Source organism: Anomaloglossus baeobatrachus, chromosome 1 (assembly GCF_048569485.1).
Source record: "Anomaloglossus baeobatrachus isolate aAnoBae1 chromosome 1, aAnoBae1.hap1, whole genome shotgun sequence".
NCBI classification, from domain to species: domain Eukaryota; kingdom Metazoa; phylum Chordata; class Amphibia; order Anura; family Aromobatidae; genus Anomaloglossus; species Anomaloglossus baeobatrachus.
The window spans coordinates 853,419,886-853,447,651 of NC_134353.1; the positions used below are offsets into that span (position 1 = coordinate 853,419,886).

General features: G+C 42.1%; 1 protein-coding gene across 1 annotated transcript in view; it reads left to right on the top strand.

Moving 5' to 3' along the window:
* The first annotated feature begins 10,071 nt into the window (after positions 1–10,071).
* The window catches only part of ANKDD1B (ankyrin repeat and death domain containing 1B), a 132,566-nt gene continuing 114,871 nt past the window's right edge, over positions 10,072–27,766 (top strand). Inside the window, exons 1-5 of the mRNA XM_075342283.1 lie at positions 10,072–10,234; positions 21,122–21,225; positions 23,205–23,303; positions 25,072–25,170; positions 27,544–27,648. Of these exons, the coding sequence (XP_075198398.1) occupies positions 10,072–10,234; positions 21,122–21,225; positions 23,205–23,303; positions 25,072–25,170; positions 27,544–27,648 (570 nt within the window). The remainder of the gene's footprint in view (positions 10,235–21,121; positions 21,226–23,204; positions 23,304–25,071; positions 25,171–27,543; positions 27,649–27,766) is intronic.

Below are 27,766 nucleotides of genomic sequence, written 5' to 3' on the forward strand. Positions count from 1 at the left end.
TGACTTCATCATGCTGCTGCACATCAGCATGGGGAGCTGATGAGCGCTCCTCTGCCCCGTCCAAGCACTTATGTGTTCAAAGGTATTCAAAAGACGCAAATGCAATTATATTCAGAAATAAGGGAACTCTGCCTTCTACTGGTTCTCCAAGCAGGACCTTCTGCTAATGTCTTTTTTTTTTTTTTTTTTTTTTTAGATATTCCATCCAGAATAATGTGTGTACATATGCATGTATTATACAAAAGTGTATGGGTGAATGACCTCTGACGTCTGCAAAATCCTGCATATGCCTTGATTACAATTACGAGATAATGTCCTCAATTCTATGTATAAAGCAGTGGGCAGCTACAAAGAAAGCAGAAACATGCAGGTCTTAAGCTGGGTTCACACATAGCGACAGCGACAACGACATCGCTGTTACGTCACCATTTTCTGTGACGTAACAGCGACCTTGTAAGTCGCTGTTATGATCGCTGCTTAGCTGTCAAACAGCGATGCAGCAGCGATCATAACGTCGCTACATGTGCAGAGAGCAGGGAGCCGCGCACACTGCTTAGCGCTGGCTCCTTGCTCTCCTAGCTACAGTACACATCGGGTTAATTAACCCGATGTGTACTGCAGCTACATGTCACAGTGCAGAGAGCAGGGAGCCGCGCACACTGCTTAGCGCTGGCTCCTTGCTCTCCTAGCTACAGTACACATAGGGTTAATTACCCGATGCGTACTGCAGCTACATGTGCACAGAGCAGGAGCCGGCACTAGCAGCAAGAGCGGCGGAGGCTGGTAACGAAGGTAAATATCGGGTAACCAGGGAAAGGTCTTCCCTTGGTTACCCGATGTTTACAGTGGTTACAGCTTTCCGCAGCTGCCAGACGCCGGCTCCTGCTCCCTGCTCGCTTCATTTCGTCGCTCTCTCGCTGTCACACACAGCGATGTGTGCTTCACAGAGGGGGAGCGACGACGAAAAAATGAAGCAGGACATTCAGCAACGAGCAACGACCTCACAGCAGGGGCCAGCTCGTTGCTGGATGTCACACACAGCGACAGCGGCGGGACGTCGCTGCAACGTCACAGAAAATGGTGACGTAGCAGCGACGTCATTGTCGTCGTCGCTGTGTGTGACACCACCTTTAGGCTATCTGGGGACAATCCCTTTAATTCACTATCTGTTGAATAGGTGATAACCTGCTGATGAGGGGGGTGTGACTGTTGTGACCTGCACCATTTGGCAGTATGGGGGAATACTTTTATCCATATTAGAGCGGAGCGGCTACGCACCTGTGCGACCAGCCCTCCATTCATTCCTTCCTATGGGACTGCTGAGATCTGCACTTTCCAGAGGCCCCAATGAAGATTAATAGAATAGTGATCAGACAGACGACCAACCTGCTGCCCCATTTTATAATGGGAAAAAACTCTCCTTGATGCACTGCAGGTCCTAGCAGTGTACTCCACTGATCAGCTAGTTATAACCTTTACGATTGCTAGATAAAAAAACTGGATTTAGTCGGACAACCCCTTTTAAGAGGTTTCAAAGTGGGACATCATTATTATAAATGGCATAAAGGGACATTGGGGCCCATAAGGTATTCTTTTGTTTATATTTAGAGGTATCGATCAGTTCAAACTTATTACTGTAGGGATAAAGGCAGTAGTGTAATTTGTAATTTGAATTGATCCAAACTCTAACAGGGCTCCCAACTATCTTGGATATTTTAAAGTGTTGGACTTCTCATATGGGCCGAAGAGGTCTTTTGGGCTCCAAGTCCTGGTTGGAACTGCAACCCCTATACTGTAGTTGTTCCCCTGGGTAGATACTGTACATACTGTATATAATCTGCACAATCTATTTATGTGATGTGATCACATGTAATATATGATCACTTCTATGTCTCGTACTTGCGTACATTGTTTACAATGCTTGCATTTTTTCAGTAGAAAGTTTTCTGAAAAGTGGGACAAACCTCAGGGCAGATCTGTCATCCAGTTCTTAATCTATTAATCTACAAAAATGTTTAAGATATTTTGCTGCTTCATTCTTATTTATAACATTATAAGAATAGCTGCAGTTAACTTGAAAACTGCACCAATCTGCATGTCAGCAGAGTATAGACCACTATGCAACCACAACCTGTAAACCCAACCTTAAAGGGAATGTCTGCGTTAACATATTTATGACCTATCCATAGGTCATTAATATGAGATTGGTGGGGGTCCAACACCTGGCACCCCCATAGATAAGCTGATATCTGCTCTGGCAGTTGCTGGATATGAGCAATGTATACAGAGAAACACAGCGGCTCCATACAATGTTTAGTGGCCACTGCCGAATATTCTAGTTTATCTCCCATTCACTTAAAATATAGTAACAATATAATAGATATAGCATTATAATAAAATAGTAATGCACATAGTGATGTCAAATCACATGGATGCCGACTCTTCATTATAACTCATGGCTAATGCGTATAGTGATTTCACAGTACAGAAGTAATAAAGACAGTGATGTCACGATGTAAGAGTTCCATGGGGCAGTAGTCACGGGCGAGGGGCTGAGCCATCCTTCGGTGGACCCCGCCCCTGCCCCCTCCACAGAGCAAGGGAGAAGGGATTGGTCACTGTGTTCCTGGCTGGGTGTGTGGTCTTTGTGTGTGTAAGCCTTACCTGTGATTAGGCCATCATGCAGACCGGGATTATTCTGCTAGAGAGTCATCGATATAGACTGAGGATTCTTTTTCACAGTCTTTTATTACGATACTGCGGACACAACACTTGAACATGTTCTGTACAGGATATTTGACTTTACGGCACACTTTTACATTAGGCTCATTCCTGGTACTATTACTGCTGTTGGTCCGTCTTCCTCTTTACTAGTTGGCACCACAGTTTCACACAATAAAGTCATATAGTCCTCCCTGGCTGGGATCTCATCCCACCCACAGAGATCCGTTATCTATAACTGTGTTGACCGCCATCAGACTCGCCTTGTCTACCGTATTTCCTGTGCTGACCTGTTTACCCAGGTCTATGCCAAGTTTCTACTTGAGGACTAGTACCACTGGAGTCAGTCGACTGACAGGGGAACCCCCGTAGAGTTCGGGCCTGGAGTTCATGACTGCGGGACAGGGGTGATCCACTACACATCCCCGACAGTAGTCCTTCCCGGGAGCTCTGTTTCCACTGTTGACCTGAGGGTCAGACCAGGAATGCCACAAACACCCACTTACTCTGGCCTAAGGTATCTGATGGGCTTGCACACTTTTCTTGCTTGCTATACTACCCACTATCACAGCTTTCTATACTCTAACTACTACTAAACCAGGATGGAATCAGGCTGTTCCCTGCAGCTGACTCCTCCTCCTGTGAGCGACCCACATAATTATCTGTTCCCTACCTATAGTCCTCCTGTTGCTAGGCAGAACCTATTTTCTAAAACAGGGAGAAATACCTAAAACCCAGCCACTAGATGGCCATACATACTTTAATCATAACAGTGTCTTCAGGGCAGGAGCATACTGGTCTAGTCCACCCTCTTACAAAAGTAAGGCGATAATAGATATAGCATAATAAAAGAATAGCTATAGATATGTCATATCACATAGCAAAGAATTACAATACAAAGATAATGCAAATAGATATAATATTACTGATATTATGCCAAGGCTTGTAGGTGCGTGTATTTCTACTCATAATACTGTACAGATCATGTGAATATCGCCAATACATCTATCCATCCTGTGATTTCCACAAGATCACACGTGGGCAGACACTGACAGCTTGGGGCCCGTGTGCAGCAAATGTTTGAACCCCCCTTCTCTTTTGGCAAATATATATATCTCTCTCTCTCTGTTGCCCCACACCTCCATCGTGTTCTAATATCCCTCATGTTGCTAAATATGTTCTTATCCAGGTCCCCTTCCTAATAAATATGTCCTCCATCCAAAGCCCCATCCTAATATATACAAGTGCATCTCAATAAATTAGAATATAATAAAAAAGTTAATTTATTTCAGTAATTCAATACAAAAAGGGAAGCACATATATTATATATAATCAGTACACACAGAGTGATCTATTTTAAGCGTTTATTTCTGTTAATGTTGATGATTATGGCTTACAGTCAATGAAAACCCATAGGTCATTATCTCAGAAAAATAGAATAATTACCAAAAAAAAACCCTCAAAGGCTTCTTAAACATTTAAAATGGTCACTTAGTCTGTTTCTGTAGGCTACACAATCATGAGGAAGACTGCTGACTTGAGAGTTGTCCAGAAGGCAGTCATTGACACACTCCACAAGGAGGGTAGCCACAAAAGGTCATTGCTAAAGAAACTAGCTGTTCACAGAGTGCTGTATCCAAGCATATTAATGGAAAGTTGAGAGAGAGGAAAAAGTGTGGTAGAAAAAGGTGCACAATCAATCAGGATAACCACAGCCTTGATAGGATTGTTACGAAAAGGCCATTCAAAAATTGGGGGAGATTCAAAAGGGTGATCCAAGGTGTTGTTTTCAGATGAAAGTAAATTTTGCATTTCATTTGGAAATCAAGGTCCCAGAGTCTGGAGGAAGAGAGAGGCCATAATCCAAGCTGCTTGAGGTCTAGTGTGAAGCTTCCACAATCAGTGATGGTTTGGGGAGCCATGTCATCTGCTGGTGTAGGTCCACTGTGTTTTATTAAGACCAAAGTCCGTGCAGCCACCTACCAGGAAATTTTAGAGCACTTCATGCTTCCCTCTGCCGACAAGCTTTTTGGAGATGTAAATTTCATTTTCCAGCAGGACTTGGCCCCTGTCTACACTGCGAAAAGTACCAATACCTGGTTCAATAACCACAGTATCACTGTGCTTGATTGGCCAGCAAACTTGCCTGACCTAAACCCCTTAGAGAATCTATGGGGTATTATCAAGAGGAAGGACTAGAGACAACAGACCCAACAATGCAGACGAGCTGAAGGCTGCTATCAAAGCAACCTGGGCTTCCATAACACCTCAGCAGTGCCACAGGCTGATCACCTCCATGCCATGCCGAATTGATACAGTAATTCATGCAAAAGGAGCCCGACCAAGTATTGAGGCATTTACTGTACAGACTTTTCAGTAGGCGCCAACATTTCTGAGTTTAAAATAATTTGTTGAGTTGGTCTCATATAATAATATAATTTTCTGAGAATGACTTTTTGGGTTTTCATTGGCTGTAAGCCATAATCATCAACATTAACAGAAATAAACACTTGAAATAGATCCCTCTGTGTGTAATGACTCTATATAATATATGTGTTTCCCTTTTTGTATTGAATTACTGAAATAAATTAACTTTTTGATGATATTCTAATTTATTGACATGCATTTCTATGTCCCCCATCCTAGTATATATGTCACCCATCATAGGCACTATTCCAGTATATATGGCCCCTTCATGTTATATATGTCCCTCATCCTGGTAAATATGTCTCCCATCTTGGTATGTATGTCACGCTTCGTGCATGAGACAACCTTCATTTTATAGATAATCATCTTGGTAACTCATACATAAATTTGACTTGCTAGTATTTAGCATATGATTAATTATGCACATTACTATAATCTCACTACATAGTTACTGCTTTGCTCTTAAAGTTTTAACTGTAAATTTTTATTATTTTGTTAGTATTTTGTAAATCCACCTTTGGATTTCAGCATTGCTTGAATCCTTCTGGGCATGCTCTCCAACAGATTCAAGCATGTCTAGACCGAAATCTCATCCCAGGTCTCTTCTACACCTTCCCAATGTTGGTGCATACTGGTCAACTCACTTGGGCATGTATACAGCTTTTTCTTCAACTCTAGCCATAGCACCTCTACTTCATTATCATTGAACCATTTCTTCGCCAAATCTCAACGTATGATTCTGGTTGTTGTCCTGCTGGAACACTATGTCGTCCCTTTCATACCCATAGTATTCGAGTGTACGAAGTAACTCGTCTTGTAGAATACTCACATGTAGCTCAACATGGAGGACCCATCAATCCTGGTCAAGTATCCAACACCTTTGGCTGGTTGTGAAACAATCCCATATCATCCGCCACCAAACTTGACAATTCCTTCTATTTATCGATCCGTTAGGCTGCTTTCACACATCCGGATTTTGCAGTGCGGCTCAATCCGGCTCAAAAACCTATGCAACGGATGCGGCGAAAAACACGGATCCGTTGCATAAGTTTTTCCATGCGGCCTGTCCGTTTTTTGACGGTTGCGGCTTGATACTGAGCATGTGCAGTGCAAAAAACCGCATCCGGATGCCGGATGCGGTTTTTGCCGCAGGACGCCGCATCCGGTGTCCATAGGCTTGCATTGTAAATTGCGCCGGATCCACGCGATGCGGTTCACAAAAAACGTGCCAGGCAACGTTTCATCCGGCCGCCGCATGGGCTAAATATGCCGCATCCGGCAAAAAACGGACGCAACGCAAGGCAATGCGGCACAATACGGCGCTAATGCAAGTCTATGCAGAAAAAAACGCAATCGGCGGCAAAAAAAACGGTTGCATTTTTTCTGCAAAGCGCTGTATTGTGCCGCTTAGCAAAAACCGGATGTGTGAAAGCAGCCTTAGACCCTTTTTCCCTTGTTTCTTCCAGACATTTCAGAGCCTAGTGTATTGATTTTTGTCTCATCGCTCCAAATCACCCGTTTCCAATCTTCTACTGGCTTTGTTGCTGGTGCCGACAGGTCCCCCACCTGTGGGATCCAGTGTAGCTGAACAGCCCCTAAGTCCACGACTTTTCCTTCTTGGTGTTGCAATTTCAATGTTGAGGAGTGTATATATACAGTATGGCCAAACGTTTTGGCACCCTTGTAATTCCAGAAAATTAAGTATTTCTCCCAAAATGTTTATTCCCTTTTTTATGCATTGGAGCTACACAAAAAAACTGACAAAAAAAGGCAAATTGGACATAATTTCATGCAAAACCCCCAAAATGGTCTGGACAAAATTGTTGGTACTTTTCCAAAATTGCAGATAAGCAACTTTGTTTCAAGCATGTGATGCTCGTTCAAACTCACCTGTGGCAAGTAACAAGTGTGGGCAATATGAAAATCACACCTGAAACCAGATAAAAAGGGGAGAAGTTTGCAATTGTGTTTACAAAAAAAAAGTTTACAATCTTTGCATTGTGTCTGTGAGCACCACACTAAGCATGGATAACAGAGGAGAAGATAACTTTCTGAGGATTTGAGAACCAAAATTGTTGAAAAATATCAATCTCAAGGTTACAAGTCTGTCTCCAGTGATCTTGATATTCCTTTATTCAAAGTGCCTAACATAAAAAAAATATATCTTTGTACCGTGTTAGCCAGTAGAGATATCAGAAGTGTCTTTAGTTTTTTTAGTTTAGTAAAAGGTATCAACCACTGAGGACTTTCTGTTCTTTTAAACAAATTTTTTTAACATAAAAAAGACGTTTACAACCCATGTGCCATATCTGTGACTAGGTGACGCTAGACACTACTTGCGTACAGTGTATGGAGAAGTATTCAGTCAAACAGAGCAGAAACCGAGAGGATACAACAGGACACAGGGAGCAGGCAGAGACGAGGTCAAGATACAAGCAGAGGGTCAGGATTCGAGGAGAGTATGTTCAGGATACAGAGAAAAGGCGGGGACTTGGTCAGGAGGAGGTGTGAGGTCAGAAGCCAGGAGGCAACAACAAAAAACAAGGCGACAAGCAGAGAAAAGTCACAACAGTCCAGAGTCAAGAGCCAAGATCAAATCACTGAGCACTCTGGGAGTCAAGAGCACTACTGTATAAACAAGAAGTACGACTGATGACGTTCCGGGTGAGCATATTCCCTAATGAAGCAGATCAATCACTAGGAGCATCTGCGTAGGCACCTCCCAGGACCAACATAGCACCCAGTGCTGAGGGACAACCCGTCTATAGGTCCTCAAGACAAACAGCGTCCACCTGAAAAAGGCTTTACGTGATGGAACAGCAAGTATCAGCTCTGCGGGTGAGCATGGTAGAACATAACAACACAAAATGCTCTGCACAACTGAACCGCGACACCATGACATTGTAGCTAATCTCCTGGATTTGGACGGTAGAGAGAAATTGATGAAAGGTTGCAACGCAGAAAATTTTGCATGGTGGATAAGCAGCCCCAATCGAGTTCCAAAGACATTCAAGCTGACCTGCAGCTCAGGGTGCTTCAGTGTCAACATGAACTATCTGTCAACATTTGAATTAAATTAAGCACTATGGCAGGAGACCCAGTAGGACACCACTGCTGACACAGAGACGTTATAAGCTAGACTACAGTTTGCCAATATGTACGTGAGTAAGCCTAAAGTACTTGTGGGACAGTATCTTGTGCACAGATGAGTCCAAGATAGAGATATTTTTTGGTTGAGCATGTGATTCTACCGTCTACCGAAAACAGAATGAGGCCTACAAAGAATAGAACACAGGACCTACAGTCAAATATGGTGGAGGTTCAAAGATGTTTTAAATTTGTTTAGCTGCCTCTGGCACTGCCTGCCTTGACTATGTGCAAGGCATCATGAAATCTGAAGATTACCAAAGGATTTTGGGTTGCAAAGTAGTGCCTAGTGTCAGAAAGCTAGATTTGTGTCCTAGGATATGAATCTTTCAGTAGGACAATGTCCCCACACATACTTCAAGAAGCACCAGAAATAAATGGGAATAAAGTACTGGAGAGTTCTGAAGTGGCAATAATGAGTCTGAATCTAAATCCCATTGACCTGTGAAGAGATCTTAAAATTGCTGTTAGGAGAAGGCACTCTTCAAATATGAGAGACCTGGAGCAGATTGCAAAAGAAGAGTCGGACAAAATTGCAGTTGAGAGATGGAAGACGCTTGTTGATGGTTATAGGATGTGATTGATTGCAGTTATTTATTCCTAAGGGTGTACAACCAAATACAGTATTAGGTTGAGAGTACCAACAATTTTGTCAGGCCCATTTTTGTGGTTTTGTGTGAAATTATGTCCAATTTGCCTTTTTTCTTTTTGTGTTGTTCCAATACACATAAAAAAAATAAACATGTGTATAACAAAAGGGTAATTGTGATAATTTTCTTGGAGAAATACTTCATTTTTTGCAACAATTTCAAGGGTGCCAACACTTTCTTCCATGATTATATAGTTTTCTATTTCCCTAGTGTCTACTTTGTTTAAACCAATGGCGGACACAAAGAGGAGTAGGCCCGTTGTGTAAAGGCTGCTTTACACACAACGATATCGCTAGCGATGTGACACGCCCAGATCGTTGTTACGATTTGCCGAGATCACTCATAGGTTGTTTTGTAGCGGTCACACGTACACATCTCACAAACGACGCTACACCATTCAGCGATATATTGTTTGACCAAGGCGGTCATGTGGATGTTGTTCGTAGTTGGCAGGGTGTCAAACGTAGCAATATGTCTGCTGCGTTCCAAACGACGAACAATATTTTGAAACTGAACGACGTGTCAACAATCAGCGATTTTCACCCTATTTGCGATCGTTCGGAGTCGCACGTAGGTGTCACACGCAACGACGTCGCTAACAATGGCGGAAGTGCGTCAGAAAAACATATCAGATAAATCGTAGCGTGTAAAGCGGCCTTCAGAACAGTGTATGGGCTCTTGCAGTCCAATAGTTCATCATAAGGTAGAAGTTGCCTTCTCGGCACTGTGCGGTCGCACCAGTGATATATCCGCCCTGGCTTTTCACAATGTAGCGCTTTCTTTATATAACTATTTTGCTGCATTGGGATTAACTTCCAGGTTACTTCTTACCTTAATGACGCTTTGTTTGAAGTAAAGTTTATAACTTTCTAGGTCATAAGTGCCTTCAGGTATGAGTCACTTGGGGCTGGTTATATTACACCTGAGGGGACTCCCATCACTGACAGAGGAAAGACCTGATTAACAGCCCAGCCCAGGTCTCTCTCACTAATGTGCTCAAAAAGCAGAAACACCACAGGGCGCATAGAGCTCCTGCATGGAGGGAATCCTGAGCAGAAATCTATAGCATAGTCTGTGATACTTGGATACAAGGTTTATAGTGAAAAAGGGAACATACGGCACAGACATGAGGGAAGAAGAAGAAGAGAGGAAGAAAGAAGATAAGAAAACAAAGCTGGTTGAGCTGGGAAGAAATGGAGCCCAGAAGATGCTTGGTACTGTCAATGGACTGGTTCAGACTGTACGGAATAAAACTACCCCTCAGGCCCCGACTGAGGATCATCAGATATGTAAGTTACAGCAAACGCTTATAGACAATCTTTCTGTGTTAAAAATCAGACCAGATATATTTTTAGAAGATGTTGCAGATTAGTTTCTAGATGTCTTCAATGTGTATCGAATGTATCAGAAAGTTCCACCAATGCTAACAAATACAGATCTATTAAGGGGGTTGTCCTTTATTAACTGTTATTACTCTTTAGGCTACTTTCCCATGATCAGGATCAGTTGTGTTTTTGACTGCAGATTTTCTGCACTTTAGTTTATGTGCTTTTTTTTCATTGTGTTTTTGTATGCGTTTTTGATGCTGCATTTTTATCTGTTTGGTGTGTCATCCTTTAAATGCATTTTTTTTTTTTAAAACTTCCTGATGTTGACATCATTAGTTGTGGATTACATATGTTTTTGGTGCGTTTTCAACACTTAAACGCACCAAAAAGGCATGTATGCCTTTTACCTCCTGATTTACCACATCTTATACAAGTCTATGGGGAAAATCCATACAGAAAACAAAGTGTTCCCGCAAAAGAACTTGACATGTTGCTACTTAAAAAAATGCACTGCAGGTCAGTTTATGCAGTGTAAAAAAGCACAGTGGGCAAGAGATTGCTATTAATCCCATAAACTTTGCTTCTACTGTAAAACGGGGCATTTTGTACACAGCGAAAATACACAGTGTCCAGAAGGCAAGTAACAGTAATCATGGGAACGTATCCTGAGACTCAGAGACTGTTAAAATAAATTCAGTTATTACTCATCCACAGATCCAGCTATGTCTTTCCATTGCTTCTCCATTCTTTGTTAATCAGCTGCAGCGCTGATGTCACATCTACAGTCCTTGCAACCGCTGCCGCCAATCTTTGGAATTAACAACTCTGCCAATCTAGATGGCACAAGATGTACAAAAAATAGATGTGGTTCTGCACCACCGCTGCATGACCTGTTTACAATCCTGGGGAGGAGTGGATTAGAAGCAGTACCGTATTCCCTTAGTAAGTCCTAGGTGCTCGCTGATGAAACAGGATAACTGTAGGTATGTGGAACCCTATAGAAAAAAGTCCAGCGGCACACCGAGTCTCCGGTAAAAAACTTTTTCTTTTTTTTATTAAATTAAGCGGTGCATATTAAAAGGGCAGTGAAACGGCAGTCGTCCGTGAGGGATCCTGCACCCGGCTACTTGACTTCACTTTTAATATGCACCACGTAATTTAGTAAAAAAAGAAAAGTTTTTTACCGGAGATTCGGTGTGCCGCTGGACTTTTTTCTATATGGTTCCACATAGATGGCACAAGATGTTGAGCCCAGTGGTTGGCGATTGGCTCTAGAACTGTTCATGTAGCATCACCAATTAATAAAGACCATAGCAGCTGCAGAGAGAGATTACGGAATTGGGAAGGGTAAGTAAAAGCTCAGTTTGGAGTCAATTTTGAGTGAATGGAGCAAGAAAGGGTAAAAAAGAGCAACTTCTTTAAGGTAGTTACTCATGCCTGGAAATTTGTATCCTGCATAACTATTCAATACACTTCAATACCATGTAGTGCCATGTGATAACTAAATCAATATAATATGTACCATCCTCAGTCTTAGGACCCATGTACACAGCAACCCTACATAACCCCCTACGTATTCTTTATAGAGCCATACAGCTTCTGTACCCTGCTTTGCCTCTGTGCCCCTGCTTTGCCTCTGTGCCCCTGCTTTGCCTCTGTGCCCCTGCTTTGCCTCTGTGCCCCTGCTTTGCCTCTATGCCCCTGCTTTGCCTCTGTGCCCCTGCTTTGCCTCTGTGCCCCTGCTTTGCCTCTGTGCCCCTGCTTTGCCTCTGTGCCCCTGCTTTGCCTCTGTGCCCCTGTTTTGCCTCTGTGCCCCTGCTTTTCCTCTGTGCCCCTGCTTTGCCTCTGTGCCCCTGCTTTGCCTCCATGCCCTGCTTTGCCTCCGTGCCCTGCTTTCCAGGTCAGCTCAGGTAACGGTGCATATTTATGAAACTAAATGAACCAGAATTGTGATGTCATTTGTGCAAAAATACCCAACCCTTTTTTTTCATAACTCCCACCATTTTTATGATGTTTTGGACACTTTCTGCCCCATTTCTGACTAGGTGGTGTGGCTATTGTGAAAAGGGAGAAGGTATTTCTGAAAATGGTTTGTGATCTCTATGTGCCAAAAAATGTACAAATATATTAATGTTAAGTTTTTGGTACAAATTAAGTCAGTGAATAGGTGGTGTAAACTTACAGAAAGTTTTCAAGTTAGATTTATCAAACACTACTTTCATAAACTGGTGCATTTTAACCCTGTCCAATCCCAGTTTGCATTGTCTAAGAATTAGATGGTATTGCTATATCTGATGCTCCTTGTGTACTGAATGACAGAGAACACGTCCGTACACAATATAAAGTATTTTTTATAGATTACGGCACAATTTTCCATCATAACAAAACACTTGTTTGTCTCTGTATGAGGTTAGAGGTGTGGAGAGGTTCAGTAAAAGCCTAATTGCTTCTGTGGCCGTCGCCTCTGTGGCCGTCGCCTCTGTGGCCGTCGCCTCTGTGGCCGTCTCTTCTTTGGCCGTCCCTTCTATGGCCGTCCCCTCTATGGCCGTCCCTTCTATGGCCGTCCCTTCTATGGCCGTCCCCTCTATGGCCGTCCCTTCTATGGCCGTCCCATCACTGCTCTGTACAAGGTGGAGCTGGAATATGGAGTCTGCATGAGCCCATATAGAATGAGCACATAGTGATTGTGAGGGATGTTTCTAATGCTTGTTATCTCTCCCCTTTTAGCTGGATCATCAGATTGTGCACTGTCAAGAAAAATATTTACAATTATAGTAAAACTATATAATCGTGTTATTTTTCTATATTGGCAATGCATTAAGATCATTATTTACATCATATGATGGATATTGAATCCTTTTATGGTTGAGATCTAATAAACGTTGCATTAAATGACAAGTAAAACAAAACAAATGCCCAAATAGTAAGACAAAAAGATAAATGCCGATGCCCATATGTCACAAAAAATACATGATGTGAATTTAGTCTTGGAGAACAACTAATTGTTTTGGCATGTGGGATATAAATAAAACTTAAGAGGTTTAATTGGGAACTGACAACGGAAGATAGTTTTGTGACTTAGGGGTACTTTGCACACTACGACATTGCAGCTGCGATGTCGGTGGGGTCAAATCAAAAGTGACGCACATCCGGTGTCGCTGTCGATATCTGAGTGTGTAAATCGTTTTTGATACGATTAACGAGCGCAAAAGCGTCGAAATCGTATCATCAGTGTAGTGTCAGTCATTTCCGTAATGTCGTGGCAGCCACAGGTACGATGATGTTTCTCGTTCCTGCGGCAGCACACATCGCTGTGTGAGAAGCCGCAGGAGCGAGGAACATCTCCTTACCTGCGTCCTGCGGCTCACGCCGGCTATGCAGAAGGACGGAGGTGGGCGGGATGTTTACGGCCCGCTCATCTCCGCCCCTCCGCTTCTATTGGCCGCCTGCCGTGTGACGTTGCTGTGACGCCGCACGACCCGCCCCCTTAGAAAGGAGGCGGGTCGCCGGCCAGAGCGACGTCGCAGGGCAGGTAAGTGCATGTGAAGCTGCCGTAGGGATAATGTTCGCTACGGCAGCTATCACAAGATATCGCAGCTGCGACGGGGGCGGGAACTATCGCGCTCGGCATCGCTACCATCGGCTTGCGATGTCGTAGTGTGCAAAGTACCCCTTAGGCTTCTTTGAAGAAATGTTTCTATAGGCACAATAAAAACTGGCATAATACCCCCAAGTGGGTTTTTTCAGAGCCTACGTTCAGCTTTGGTGCGCTTCGTGTGGGGGGGGCAGGAGGCCCCGGATTGGGTTACGCTCCTTGACTCGCCTAAAGGAAGAGGGGGGAGCTGGACTCCCTGACTTTAAAACATACTTCCAGGCCTCGGCTCTGGTCCGAGTGCTGGATTGGACTTACCAGAATAAAAATAAACAATGGGTACAGATAGAACAGACAGATATTCCAGTCCCTCTGGGCCATCTCCCTTGGATACCACTACCAGACAATTCCATGATGGGTCCGGCACCGAAATACACAAGGGACACCCTCAAAGTTTGGCATACAGTATCAAGCAAATTTGCTCCACCAAACACTCTAGGCCCCATGTATCCCCTCTTTTCTTGCCCTTCTTTCCGTCCTGGTTATCGGAAGAGCGCTTTTCTCGGATGGAGGGCAGTGGAGGACACCCGCGTCGGAGACATTCTCGTGGATGGTAAGCTGCCTGACTTTCAGGATATCAGATTGCGGCCTATGGGGAGAGGAGTGCAGTGGTTTGAGTACATACAGCTGCGGTCGTTTCTCGCTGCACGGGAGGCAGAGGGCCTGATCCGCAGAACTCTTACTCCACTGGAGGAACTGTTCGGAAGGGGGGACTCCCCGGATCATGCAATCTCCCTCATATATAAGGTCCTCATCGGACATGGGGGAGCTGATAAGATAAACTACCAGCTGGCTTGGGAACGGGATCTGGGGGAGACCATCTCCCAGGAGGAGTGGGCGAAAGGTTTCTTATTCAGCCACAAGATGTCAATTGCATGTTCTGCCCAGGAGAAAAATTATAAAATATTAACAAGGTGGTATCAATATCCGTCAAAGCTTCACGCGATCTTCCCGCAGGTCTCCCAGGTGTGCTGGAGGTGTAACAAGGAGAAGGGCACCATGATTCATGTCTGGTGGGAGTGCCAGTTGATAAAACCCTTTTGGACTAAGGTATTTGACAATTACCGACTCATAACTGGGAGACAGGTGGTGAGCTCTCCTAAAATTGCCCTACTGTCCATCTTGCCACAGTCAATATCTTACCACAAGAAGGACATCCTGAGATTCTGTATAACAGCCGCCCACTCGGTAATTCCAAGATATTGGAAAATGACCACAATTCTTCCAATCACAGAATGGTATTCGGAAATGACCGATATCTACAGAATGGAGGAAATGTCGGCTGACCTCTCTGGATATGGAGACAAGTTCTATACAACCTGGAGTGAGTGGATGAGTTTCCATGACTCCACGGATTTCCATAAGCTTTTTTAAGAAACCTTGAAATGGGATGACAGGGACACTTGCCTGCGCGGAGAGATTTTGAAGGAGGAAAAGGGGCTTCGGTTTGACCCTTGGTCACGGGTCCCCCAGGTGACTTCTTTCCCTTCCCCTCCCCCCCTTTTTCCCCCTCCTCCCGCCCCCCCTTCACACCCTCCCCTGCTTTCTCTTTTCTCTCATCTGTATCTTTCACGCTGTTCTTTACTCAATCCTATCAATAGTCTTGATGGAGTCTTTAATCTCTCTGGAAGTGACGAACAACATAATATTTATTAAGATATTTTGTCCTAGTGACCCAGGAAGTCCAAATGTAGTCGTTTGTGGCTACATTCCTAGTATTGCATGAACCCAGCACAAAAGGTCATGGGGATACGTGGGTAAAGTTCGGAATGGACAGAGGGAGTTGTGTCCTAGGACACAAAAGGACATAACTAAACAATTCGTTGCATTTTTGTGTTGGAAATTTGTAAATGTTTTCAATATATGCTCATGATGATTATTGTAATTGTGAAAAAATACTTAATAAAAAAGATTGAACATAAAAACTGGCAAATGTTAAAAACAAACCTAATGTTCCTGGGTAGCGATTTCACTGGATGAAGCAGCCCAAAGTCCTACAGATAATAGTGAGAGGACGTAATATGGGAGGATGGGCGTTATAGGTCACTGGACCAGCAAAGTGGCAAATTTAAGGCATTGGGTTTGAAAGCCAAAATGTATGACGGAGGAGAAATGTGGAGAGTTTTGTAGATGAGAAGAGTTTGGACTTCATCAATCCTAATAAGCAGCAAGTAACCAGGTGTAATATGCAACAAAGATCAGAGGAGTGAGTATAACACCGGACAGAAAGATATATGTATTCATAGACTTTAGGTGAAGTTGCTCCAAGGGTTGTACAGTCAGTGGTGTAATATTGTCAATGGTTTTGCTTGTTCATATGTTGCGTTTTTTCCGAAATTTTTTTTAGTGTTTTAGAGTACCACCAATGAGATTAAGGCTATGTGCGCACAGTGCGTTTTTCGCGGCGTTGTTGCGCATTTTTCGGGTGCGTTTTTGGCCTCAAAACTGCATGACTTTGCTTCCCCAGCAAAGTCTATGAGTTTTCAATTTTGCTGTCCGCACACAACTGTTTTTTTAAGCTGCGTTTTTGAGCTTGAAAAAAAAAATGGACATGTCAATTCTTTCCTGCGTTTTTCTGCGTTTTCCCCCCATGCAATGCATTGGAAAAACGCAGCAAAACGCAGAGATCAAAAACGCAGCAAAACGCAGCCAAAAACGCACCAAATCGCGGTAAAAACGCATGCGTTTGCAAAAATGCAGGTGCGTTTTTGTGCATTTTTAGCGGCCAAAAACGCACAAAAACGCAGCGTCAAAAAGACGCAGTGTGCGAACCTAGCCTTAGATGTCTAAGGCTATGTTCACACACTGCCTCTCTTCTTAACCACAAAGATGTAACATTTGTGGCCCCAAAAAACGTACCTGCGGCAAAAACGCATAAAAAGACACATGCATTTTTGCCGATTTTTTTTTTTTTTGTTTGTTTGGTTTTTTTTTTGTTATTTTTTTTTACCGCATTTTGCCCAATGTGTTTTTTAAGTCAAATCTATTGACTGGAAGTCCTCAAAAACACAGGCAAAAACGCAACAAGAATTGACATGCTGCATCTTCAAAAACACAGCCAAGATGAAGACAAAAAAAAGATACACAGTGTGGACAGCAAAATAGAAATCTCATAGACTTTGCTGGGGAAGGAAATGCATGCATCTTTGTGACCTCAGAAACGCACCAAAAATGCACTAAAAGATGCAGTGTATGAACATTATTTTTTTCCTTGTAGATTTGAGCCATCAAAATGTTTTGTTTTTTTTTTATTTCATATCTGCAGCATGTCAATTCATTCAGCATTTTCTGCAGTTTTTCACCCATTCAAATTAATGGGGGAAAAAACGCAAGTAAAATCATACCAAAAACACAAGAAAAACTAGCGCATTTAATGCAGTGTTTTTCCTGCCAACACTATGTGGGGTTTTTTGTAGCATAAAAATTTGCTGCAAATATTGAACGTGTGCACATTCTCTTATAGTTTAGAAATATAGAATATAGGGACTGATTCAGCAAGCAGAATTTACCAAAATTCTGGGTTAAAACCGATATAAATTTTTTGCACAAAAATTTGAGGGGTTTTACTCCTGTCCCATCCATATCCTCAGACTTTTTAAAACATGGGCGATGCTAGGGCAGGACATAATATGGCTAAATACACCCAACAAATTCATCATACTTTGCATCACAAAGGAAACGTAACTTATCACAGAGAAGTATACCAGCCTGGTATACATTAATGGCAATAAAACGTGGATAAAATCCCCGTTTTAACGACTCAGTGCCATAATGTACAATAGTATATACTTATTAAAAATTTAGATTTTACCATATTATTATTAGGATCTGAGCCTCTTCCAGAATATTGGCCTTTTGTTAAGTGTAATTGAAGATGTTGCTTAAAGTTCCTGGGCTCAAATACAGAATTTGAGAGAGGGCGCGCCTTCTAACATGAATCCTTTACAGCGCTAGTGACCTCCTCAGTGTCAGAGAGCCTTTGGCCCCCTCAGGCAGTAAGTAGACTGCTACCTCTGCGTTTGGATATATCTTTATATTATTGCTGTTTTATATAAAAATCTAACACAAGAAAGGTAAAGCAAATTAAACACAACTGGAAGAGCATTAGTATCCACTGTAACCATAAAAATACAATAAATATTCCATGTAACCACTTAAGTGTACACATCAGACGTCTGTTACATTCTGGTCTTTCCAGTTTGTGCAGAATTTGACTTTCCTTGTAAATTTTTCTCTGTAAGGCAATGTCTCAAATTTTTTTTTTTTGAAAAACAGAAACTAAATTTAAAGCATTATGTCGTCTATAGAGTGGGCAAAAACATTATCTTAGAGGGAATCTGTCAGCAGGTTTTTGCTATCTATTTTGAAGACCGCATGCTGCAAGAGAAAACACAAAGAATTCAGTTGTGTTTCTTATCACATTATGTGCCGTTGTTTAGCTGCAATGTTCATTTTAGCTTCAGAAGCTTATCATTGTTGCAGAAAATCAGCTAGAGGTCAGCTAGTCCGGCACGCCACCTGCTGTGATTAGCAGCTCACTGTTTATAGACTTTGTATACAGAGAGCCTGCTGTGGGTGGATGCAGCTCTCAGTTCTGCTACATGACTAAATCTGAAAACTCTGTGTCAAAACCACTGTACTTAGTAATCTAAGTGATACATCATTGGATTCAGGGTCTCTTTTGCCTACATCATGCTGCTCTCAAATGCTGTGCCAGGGTTAGAGGGTGGTAAACTGGGCAGTTGGCCAAAGCCTCTACCCCTTTGGGCCTCCAGAGTCTACAGCAAGGGCTACACTGATAATAGCATTAAAACAATTAAAGAAAATAAAAAATACACGTTTGGTATTGCTGCATTTGTAAAGGTCCAATCCATCAAAATTTAAAGTGAATTAATTTGATCGATAAATGGTGTAATGAGAAGAATAATCAAAATGCCAGAATTACAATTTTTTTGGCCTCCGCAACATTGCAATAAAATAAAATAAGAGGCAACATTATATCTGCCCTGAAATGGTATCAGTACAAACATCAGCTCGGGGCAAAAAAAATAAACCCTCACACAGCCCCAGATCCGAAAAATAAAAACGTGATAGGTCTCAGAAAATGGCGTCAAAAACATTTTTTTTTAATTTACATTTTCAGAATTTTATATATGTGTAAACACAAATATGTGTATGTATGTTCTCTGTATACATATGTGTGTATGTGCTCAGCAGAGGCGGACATATCATTGGGGCAACCTGTGGAGCCACAAAGGGGCCCAAGAAGTAAGGGGGGTCCTTTTTACCTCTAAAGCACGTATAATTGTGCATTATGAGTTATTGGACTCCAAAGGCCCATATACATTTCTTGCAAAGGGGCCTTTTCTGTATCTGTCCTCAAGTGGTGTTTGGTGTATACATGTGTGTGTGTGCTATGTGTGTATACATGTGTATGTTTATGCTTGTTGTATACATGTATGTCTGTGCTTGGTGTATACATGTATGTTTGTGCTTGTATACATGTGTGTATGTGCTTGGTGAATACATGTGCTGTGTATGTGTGTATGTGCTTGCTGTATATGTTTGTGTGTGTATGTGCTCAGTGTATACATGTGTGTGCCACATACTGTGTGTATGTAGTATCCATTTATAAATCCTGAATGCACAAATAAGAGTTCATAGCTGTCAGAAATCGCCCAATGGACAAGCAAAATGCTGCTCATTTATTGGGTTGATTGGATTATGGCGGAACAAAAGTCATTGTTCTCGGCAGCAAATCGCCTAATGCAAACTTCAGAAGTGCTGCTGACAACATGATACTGCATGGAGACAGATTGATCGATTAGTGATCATTCTGTGCCCATCATTCTTCATCGGCCTGAGGAAAGAGGACGGGAAACAAGGACTTCAATATTGTCGATCGCGTTAGTTTACCAGTCTAAACTGAGCGCGTGTAAATGCAACTAAATTTTTGAGTGTGATGGAGCAACATGTGAGCATTTAGGGACACAGTTTGCCTAAAAACGGCCCTGCTCAGATCAGATGGCAAAATCCTGACGACAGATTGCCTTTAACACAGTAGACCTTCACCTCATACCAAAGAGCATCAAACCTTATATAACGTGTCTACATAATTAGTTTTCACTCTGGTAGAGATTTGACTAACAGAAAAAAAAAAAACACTGAACCTAAAAAACAGCAATCTTCAAATCAAAAAAAGCAAACAAAAGTTACTTTGGTCGCAGTTGATCAAAGCTGGTGATGAAAACTTGACGTGCACCTGTAGAAGTGAAGATCGGGGCCAAAATGGCTGTCGTCCAGCTCAGTTCTTTTGTCTGTACTGTCTCCCCCTGTTTCCACTAATACACTGTGGCTGCTGTTTTTATATACCTTGATCAATAAAAGAAGAGAACTTTTAGATTGAAGTGTGCCGCTGTTCTTCTGTGTTCCTGGAAAACTTGTGAGGATGTCTGACTAACGTTTCCTAGCTTTCAAAAAGATGAAATGTAAAATGTGCCTTTCACTGTCCTATCAGTAAGTCTACTCTGTGAAGGCTCTGGTCAGATTAGATTTTTGCATCCTTATCATAGTCACTGTTTTTTTGGATGTACAAATTTACCCTTTAAAGCAAGACCATCGGAAAACAAAAAATAATGTAGATCCCTTTCTTCTGTCCAGATGGATCATATCTTTGTACAAAGAAATCGGCTCAGAATGTAACAGTTGGATAGCTATTTTAATGCTTCTTGTTTTAAAGGTACCTGTTTTTTACTCTTAGGCTTCATTCTGGTTTTCACATAGGCAAAACATCCCCCAAAAACCAAGTGTCATCAGTGTTTGGTCAGTGACAGCTTGTACCATCAATGTTTCATCAGTGATTATCATGTATGGATAAATGAATTACAAAGCTTCTGCTATACCTTACAGTGTTAATTATGGACGGCACACAACGCATACTGTTGCCGTGTCATGGACCCTTAAGACTTATAGTTGCAATTAGGATCAATGGATCAAAAATGGACGTCTCCATAATATTTTGCAGATACATGAAAAATGAATGTCTGAATGAGGCCTTAAATAATAGATTGTGATTGAAGGTGAACAGGGTCCAACAACTTTTTCTTTTCCCAGTTTTTCGCTTTAGGCAGGTAGTTTTAATAGTTTCTTAATTTTTCTTCATTACTTCCATTAATTTTAATATTATGTTATTCCAGTGCTAAAAAATGAGATGGAGTTTCATCAGGCAGCAAAGAGAAATGATGTGGAGAAAATGACCTTACTGAAAGAAAAGAGAGTGAACATCAACTCTAGAAACGTGGTAAGAAGTATTCCTATAGCGCCGGAAGGATCAGAAAAGCCTACATTAGTTTTTGGTCCAGAAATATCTTCAAAGTAAATGACTCTTCTTCAGGTGCCATATAAAGTGTGTTACTTAGAGCTGTGAGTACAGGAATAAGCGTCCCACTATGGGTTCAGGAGCTAAACATCTTCGTTGTTTGGCCTCACTACAAATCCAAGCCAAAGTTTTAGACTGTGTTCACATAGAGCATAAATAGTGGGGTATTTATGCAGTTGTCCACACTAAAATCAGCTATATCTAGTCACTCATTATTGTTTTTGCTGCATTTTTTATGCCTTTTTCTTTTTATCACATGCATTTTTGGAACAAATGTGAAATAATATTTTATTTTAAGGTCCCCATAGAGAAAAAAAAAGCACAAAGAAGCACATAGTGCAACAGCATTTTTACATGCACCGTGAACACGAATTTTCAGGAAATCCTATCCATTTTGCTTGAAATGCATGAGATTTTCTGTATAAAAAAACACAACTGAGAAAAAAAGCTGTATTTATGGTACATGTGAACATGGCCTAAAAGTACTGCTTTGGAAAGAACCAAATGCTCTAGGAGAAAATATGAATATGAATGTGAATGTGAAATGACCTGAGCCAGATCGGTAAAAGTGGGTTACTTTGCTAAAATAAGTCTATTGCTGATATTCTACATTGTTCTGTTCCTCTGTTATTCCTCCAAGAAATGTATTAATAAATTAAAGGGATGTGTCCCTGGCAATATCAAGATCGGACAATGGTAAAGTGTGTATGGACACAACTCCCCAAATAATATACCCAGGTGTTAGTTTATGGCTAAATTTTATGGAAGAATAATAAAGGAGCGTAACAAAGTAGATAAATAAGAAAAGATTCTCAGATAATTGTTACATCATCCGATGTTAGTGATGACCGGTCCTGTTTAAGCCGAATCCCCTGCAAAACGGGTTTTGGACATACACACTCACAGGGCCATTGACTATAATGGTGCATACAGAGTCATCATTTTTGGGGGTATACGCTTACTGGAGGCGGACACCCAGATGCAGTCTACTACGTCTGAGTGTTCGCCTCCAATAGGCGAATACCCCCAAAAATGGTGCATGACAGAGCACACGGTGACTCCGTCTGCACCAATATAGTCAGTAACCTCATCGGTGCATATGTCTAAAACCCATTTTGCAGAGAATTCGGAAAGAAGCCCCGATGGAACCACTGAACGGGGAGAGGAACGCAGTGTGAAAGCTCCCTAAGGCTCTTGTCACATTACATTTTTGCATCCTGTTGATAGATACTTTTTTTTAGGGGGAACATTTACCTCTGAAGCAGGTACATCAGGATACAAAAAGTTTATTTTTAACCTTTTAATTGGATCATGATTGTTTTCTTCAGTACCCTTCAGACTTGCACAGATGACAGTATTTCCGGTCCAAGTGCTATCTATCAAAAAATCGGATTGCCCTAAAACCAATGGTATTCAATGAGGCAGTGCACATATCTGATTTTTTTTTCCTTGGACTGAAATATCAGCGTGTACAATTTGCTTCTAAGAATCGGATGGCACTTAGCCATTCAACCCTATGGGTCTGTGAAAAAAAAAATGAGACCGCATTCGGATAATTTTCTCAGACTGACCGAATGGAGAAGGTGGAGAAATTAGTTTTTTCTTTATTCTCCACCTCCGAAAGAAAAACGATCAGACTCTGATTAGCATAATCTGACCGTTTTTTTGGGATGATGAAGAAGATACATTCGTGTGACCCAGCAATGTTACAATGTAGACATCTAAGAAAATCTGATCCAGAATCCTTACATTAAACACTCTTTGTTTTTCAAAGTTCAAAAACAATTTTGTAGACCTGCATAAACTGTAACCGCAAATGACACGCAACATTGTGTTCTACTGTGTACAGAAATCTAATAATGCACAGAAAATAAATATATCTTTGATTTTTCTTTTCTTAGCTCGATCGCACGGCTCTACATTTTGCGGTTGCGGGAAAACATTATCAAGCCGTATCTTTTCTTCTCAATCATAAGGCACGGGTTGATGTTGTGGATAGGGTAAGAGGCAATCTACAATATTTGTTTTGCTGCTTGATCACAATTTAAAGGGATTGTATGAGGTTAGTAAAAAAGGGTCTGTTCCTCTTACCAAAAAACAGCACCCCTGTATATATTCAGACTGTTGAGCGTGGACAGCAGGACCTTACGTGATCATCATGGATAAGAGCGACTCTGCTTCTGGGGAGAAAAATGAGAAAAACAAACACACAAAACTTTTCTTGTAATTTGATACTTTCTTTGATTAAGTTACAAATGTATTTATACAATTATTCTGTTGCGTGATAACTTTAATAAAAGGATGTTCATTATTTTACACATTTTATAGATGTTACTCATGGTTAGTTGGGCTCATGATCATATGAGGTATTTGATACTGATCAGATACATTGGCAAGATTTATGGTCTATTTTTTTGCATCTAGTGCGCAAATTGTTTAAAAAAAAAAGGGGTATACCCATCTCCACCATCCTAGAGATGGGAATACCCTTTTCAGCTACTATTAAGCTACCAGGTAAAATAATAAAGCCTATTATATATATATAAAGCGTTCCGTACCAGTGTCCTTCCATCGGTTTCTGGGATTGCGGTGCTGGAGCTCTTGGGAGGTTGTAATGTCACATGAGCCCTGCGTCCAATCAGCACCGGCTTCTGTCTCCCCGCCTTCAGATCAAATAAGTTAACCAACAGGAGGGGAGCACTGAAGCTGTGCTCAGTTCCTATTGATTGTTCGTTTGGTCCAAAGGCGGGAGACAGAAGGCGCTGCTAGAGTTTACCCTAACTGAATGAGTATTCACCAGAGCCTCAGATGGTGAGGATGGGCTTTGGCTGCCAGCAGACTCCAGGTGCCACTGTAGCACTATAAGACTGTAGCAGCTGACCCCCAGGGTTGCAGAGGCAGGGATGGACTTGGGCACAAGCAGGAACAGTCTCTACTGCAGGCGAGTGCAGCCAGGATGGCTGAGGTAGACAAGAAGGCTGGTGCAGAGAGGTACGATGGGTACGGCAAGGATACAGATAACGGGACAGGAACACGGGACCTGACAACTAGCTAGCAGGTGGGTAATTGATTAACTAATTGTGTTGCACAGGCACTTCCCCTAGTGGGAGGATGCCTTAAGTATCTATTCCAGGAAATGGTGCACTGGCCTTTTAAGCGCAGCGAAGGTGCGCACATCCTAAGGGCGCTCCCGGGGGGATCTGTGCACAGACCCCGGGAGCAGGAGGAGGGAGGAAAGCACATGGAGGACTGTGGTGAAGTGTAGGAGGGCTCAGTCCAGCCGTGGCAGGGATTAAGTCAGCGTCCCTTCTCCAGCGTTACTCTGGCGTTACATAAGCCCTCCTCACCCACTCCACCACTCTTGTCTGTAGCATGCCTCGGCGAGTAAGGAAGTGACGCCCTTGCCCACGACTGTCACCTTGTCCCAGCACGTCACAACCTCTTGTGAGCCCCGGTATCGCAATCCCAGACACTGCAGGAAGGTACGGGAAGTGAGTATAGGCTTTATTATTTTACCTGGGAGAAACATGTGGAGTCAGACAGGGTTGTCCTTCTAGTGGACAATCCCTTTAATAACTAAGGTGATGGGAAAAACAAACTATGACTGAGCGCCTTCTCTCAAAGGAGCCCTATATGGTACACTTTTATGCCAGGAATTAGTTTGCTTCTTGTTCTTACATTTATATTTCTTTATTGAATCACCCCTGCATTTTTGCTTCAGCTGCAATTTAACATAAACCTCTTTTGACCAAGTTGCTCTTTTCCCAGCATGGCCTCACTGTCCTTCACCTGGCCGGATGGTCGGCAGATCTGACAATTGTGCAGATGCTGATCAAAGCAGGAGTAAATCAGAAGGCGAAAAATCAGGTTTGTAGCATTTACTACTCAGTGCCTTGAAAAAGTATTCATACCCTGTAAACATATCCACATTTTTCACATTGCACCCACAAACTTAAATGTATTTTATTGGCATTTTGCACTGTGTGTTAGGCAAATGAGTATTTTGATCACATGATACGTTTTATACATGTTGTCCTACTCCAAGCTGTATAGGCTTGAGAGCCAACTACCAATTAAGTAAATCAGGTGATGTGCATCTCTATAATGAGGAGGGGTGTGGTGTAATGACATCAACACCCTATATAAGGTGTGCTTAATTATTAGGCAACTTCCTTTCCTTTGGCAAAATGGGTCAGAAGAGAGATTTGACGGGCTCTGAAAAGTCCGAAATTGCCACCAGTTTGGCCATATTTCAGAGCTGCAACGTTACTGGAGTATCAAAAAGCACAAGATGTGCCATACTCAGGGACATGGCCAAGGTAAGGAAGGCTGAAAAACGACCACCTTTGAACAAGAAACATAAGATAAAACATCAAGACTGGGCCAAGAAATATCTTAAGACTGATTTTTCAAAGGTTTTATGGACTGATAAAATGAGAGTGACTCTTGATGGGCCAGATGGATGGGCCAGAGGTTGGATCAGTAAAGTGCAGAGAGCTCCACTATGAATCAGACACCAGCAAGGTGGAGGTGGGGTACTGGTATGGGCTGGTATCAGCAAAGTTGAACTTGTGGGACCTTTTTGGGTTGAGGTTGGAGTGAAGATCAACTCCCAGACCTACTGCCAGTTTCTGGAAGACAATTTCTTCAAACAGTGGTACAGGAAGAAGTCGGTATTGTTCAAGAAAATCATGATTTTCATGCAGGACAATGCTTTATCATATGCATCCAACTAGTCCACAGCGTGGCTGGCCAGTAAAGGTCTAAAAGATGAAAAAATAATGACATGGCCGCCTTGTTCACCTGATCTGAACCCCATAGAGAACCTGTGGTCCCTCATAACATGTGAGATCTACAGTACACCTCTCGGAACAGTGTCTGGTGTGTCAGTGTGTGGTGGCTGCTGCATGCAATGTTGATCGTAAACAGATCAAGCAACTGACAAAATCTATGGATGGTAGGCTGTTGAGTGTCATCATAACGAAAGGTGGCTATATTGGTCACTAATTTTTTGGGGTTTTGTTTTTGCATGTCAGAAATGTTTATTTCTAAATTTTGTGCCGTTATATTGGTTTACCTAGTGAAAATAAACAAGTGAGATGGGAATATAGTTGGTTTTTATTAAGTTGCCTAATAATTCTGCACAGTAAAAGTTACCTGCACAAACAGATATCCTCCTAAGGCCTCTGCCACACTCATGTGAAATTCACGCACGTGCCGAGAGACACGTATTTTCCCTGCGTGTTGCGTGCAGGTAAGTACGTGTCTCTGGTACGTGCGTGACACGTGTGTTCTACGTGTGCTATCCGCGATAGCACACGTAGAATCGGTAATTATTATACTCACCTGGTCCTTCCTGATGTCCGCGCTGCTGTCCGTGGTGCTGATCCTCGGTCTCCAGCCCTCCCGTCTCCCCGCTGCTGCTGCTGCCAGGCAGTGAAGTGAATATTCAATGAGAATAATGAGCGGCGGTCGGCAGCAAGAGGCAGCAGCGGCAGAGACAGGAGGGCTGGAGAAGGTGAGTTAATGTTTTTTTTTATTTTCAATGACATGTGTGTTTTCTCCGGCGCGTGTCACACGGGACCGCATCCACACTACACCCGTGTGGTGCGGGTGCGGGCCGTGTGACACCCGTGCTGCCGGTGAAAAAACGGACATGTCAGCGCTTTCAAAAACGCACACACGTACAAACGCACACGGACACACGTTCCGTGTGGTTTTACGTGTGTGTGCCTGCTACAATAGGGTAGCATTGGTTAAAGTGTCTCCGTGCCGCCGGTACGTGTAAAAAATGACAAACACGTGCCGGAGGCACGGATGTGTGGCGCAGGCCTAAGATAGCCAAATCTAAAAAAAAAACCACTCCAACTTCCAAAAATATTAAGCTTTGACATTTGAGTCTTTTGGGTTGATTGAGAATATAGTTGTTGATCAATAATTAAAAAAATCCTCTAAAATACAACTTGCTTAATAATTCTGCACTTCATGTATGTAATATACCAACAATTTGTAACAAATATTTGTGACATGTAAAGGAAATGATACATGGTATTCAAAATATTTTAAAAATTGAAATATGAAAATTCTAAAAAATAAGAAAAAATAAATATTATTGTATTTTGCTAAAGACAGAATTAATTTTATGTATTTCTCTCTAATCTTTCTCTATTATAGTCATGGTAATAAAATACTAAAATAAAGGACAAGAATAATAAATGTAAACTTGATTGTGTCCCGCAGGATGGAATGAATGTTCTGCATTTTGCTGCCCAGAGTGATAAGAACGACATAGTGGATTATTTACTGAAGGAGATGCAGCTGAAAGATTTAAATATTAAGGATAATGTAAGTTTTCTAATTTTTATACTGTATTTTAGGAGTCAAAAGCAATAAAAACTTCCTAGCACTGTATGTTATATAGACACCATCAGTGATGGTGTTAGAGGGATGCCCAGGCCGACCC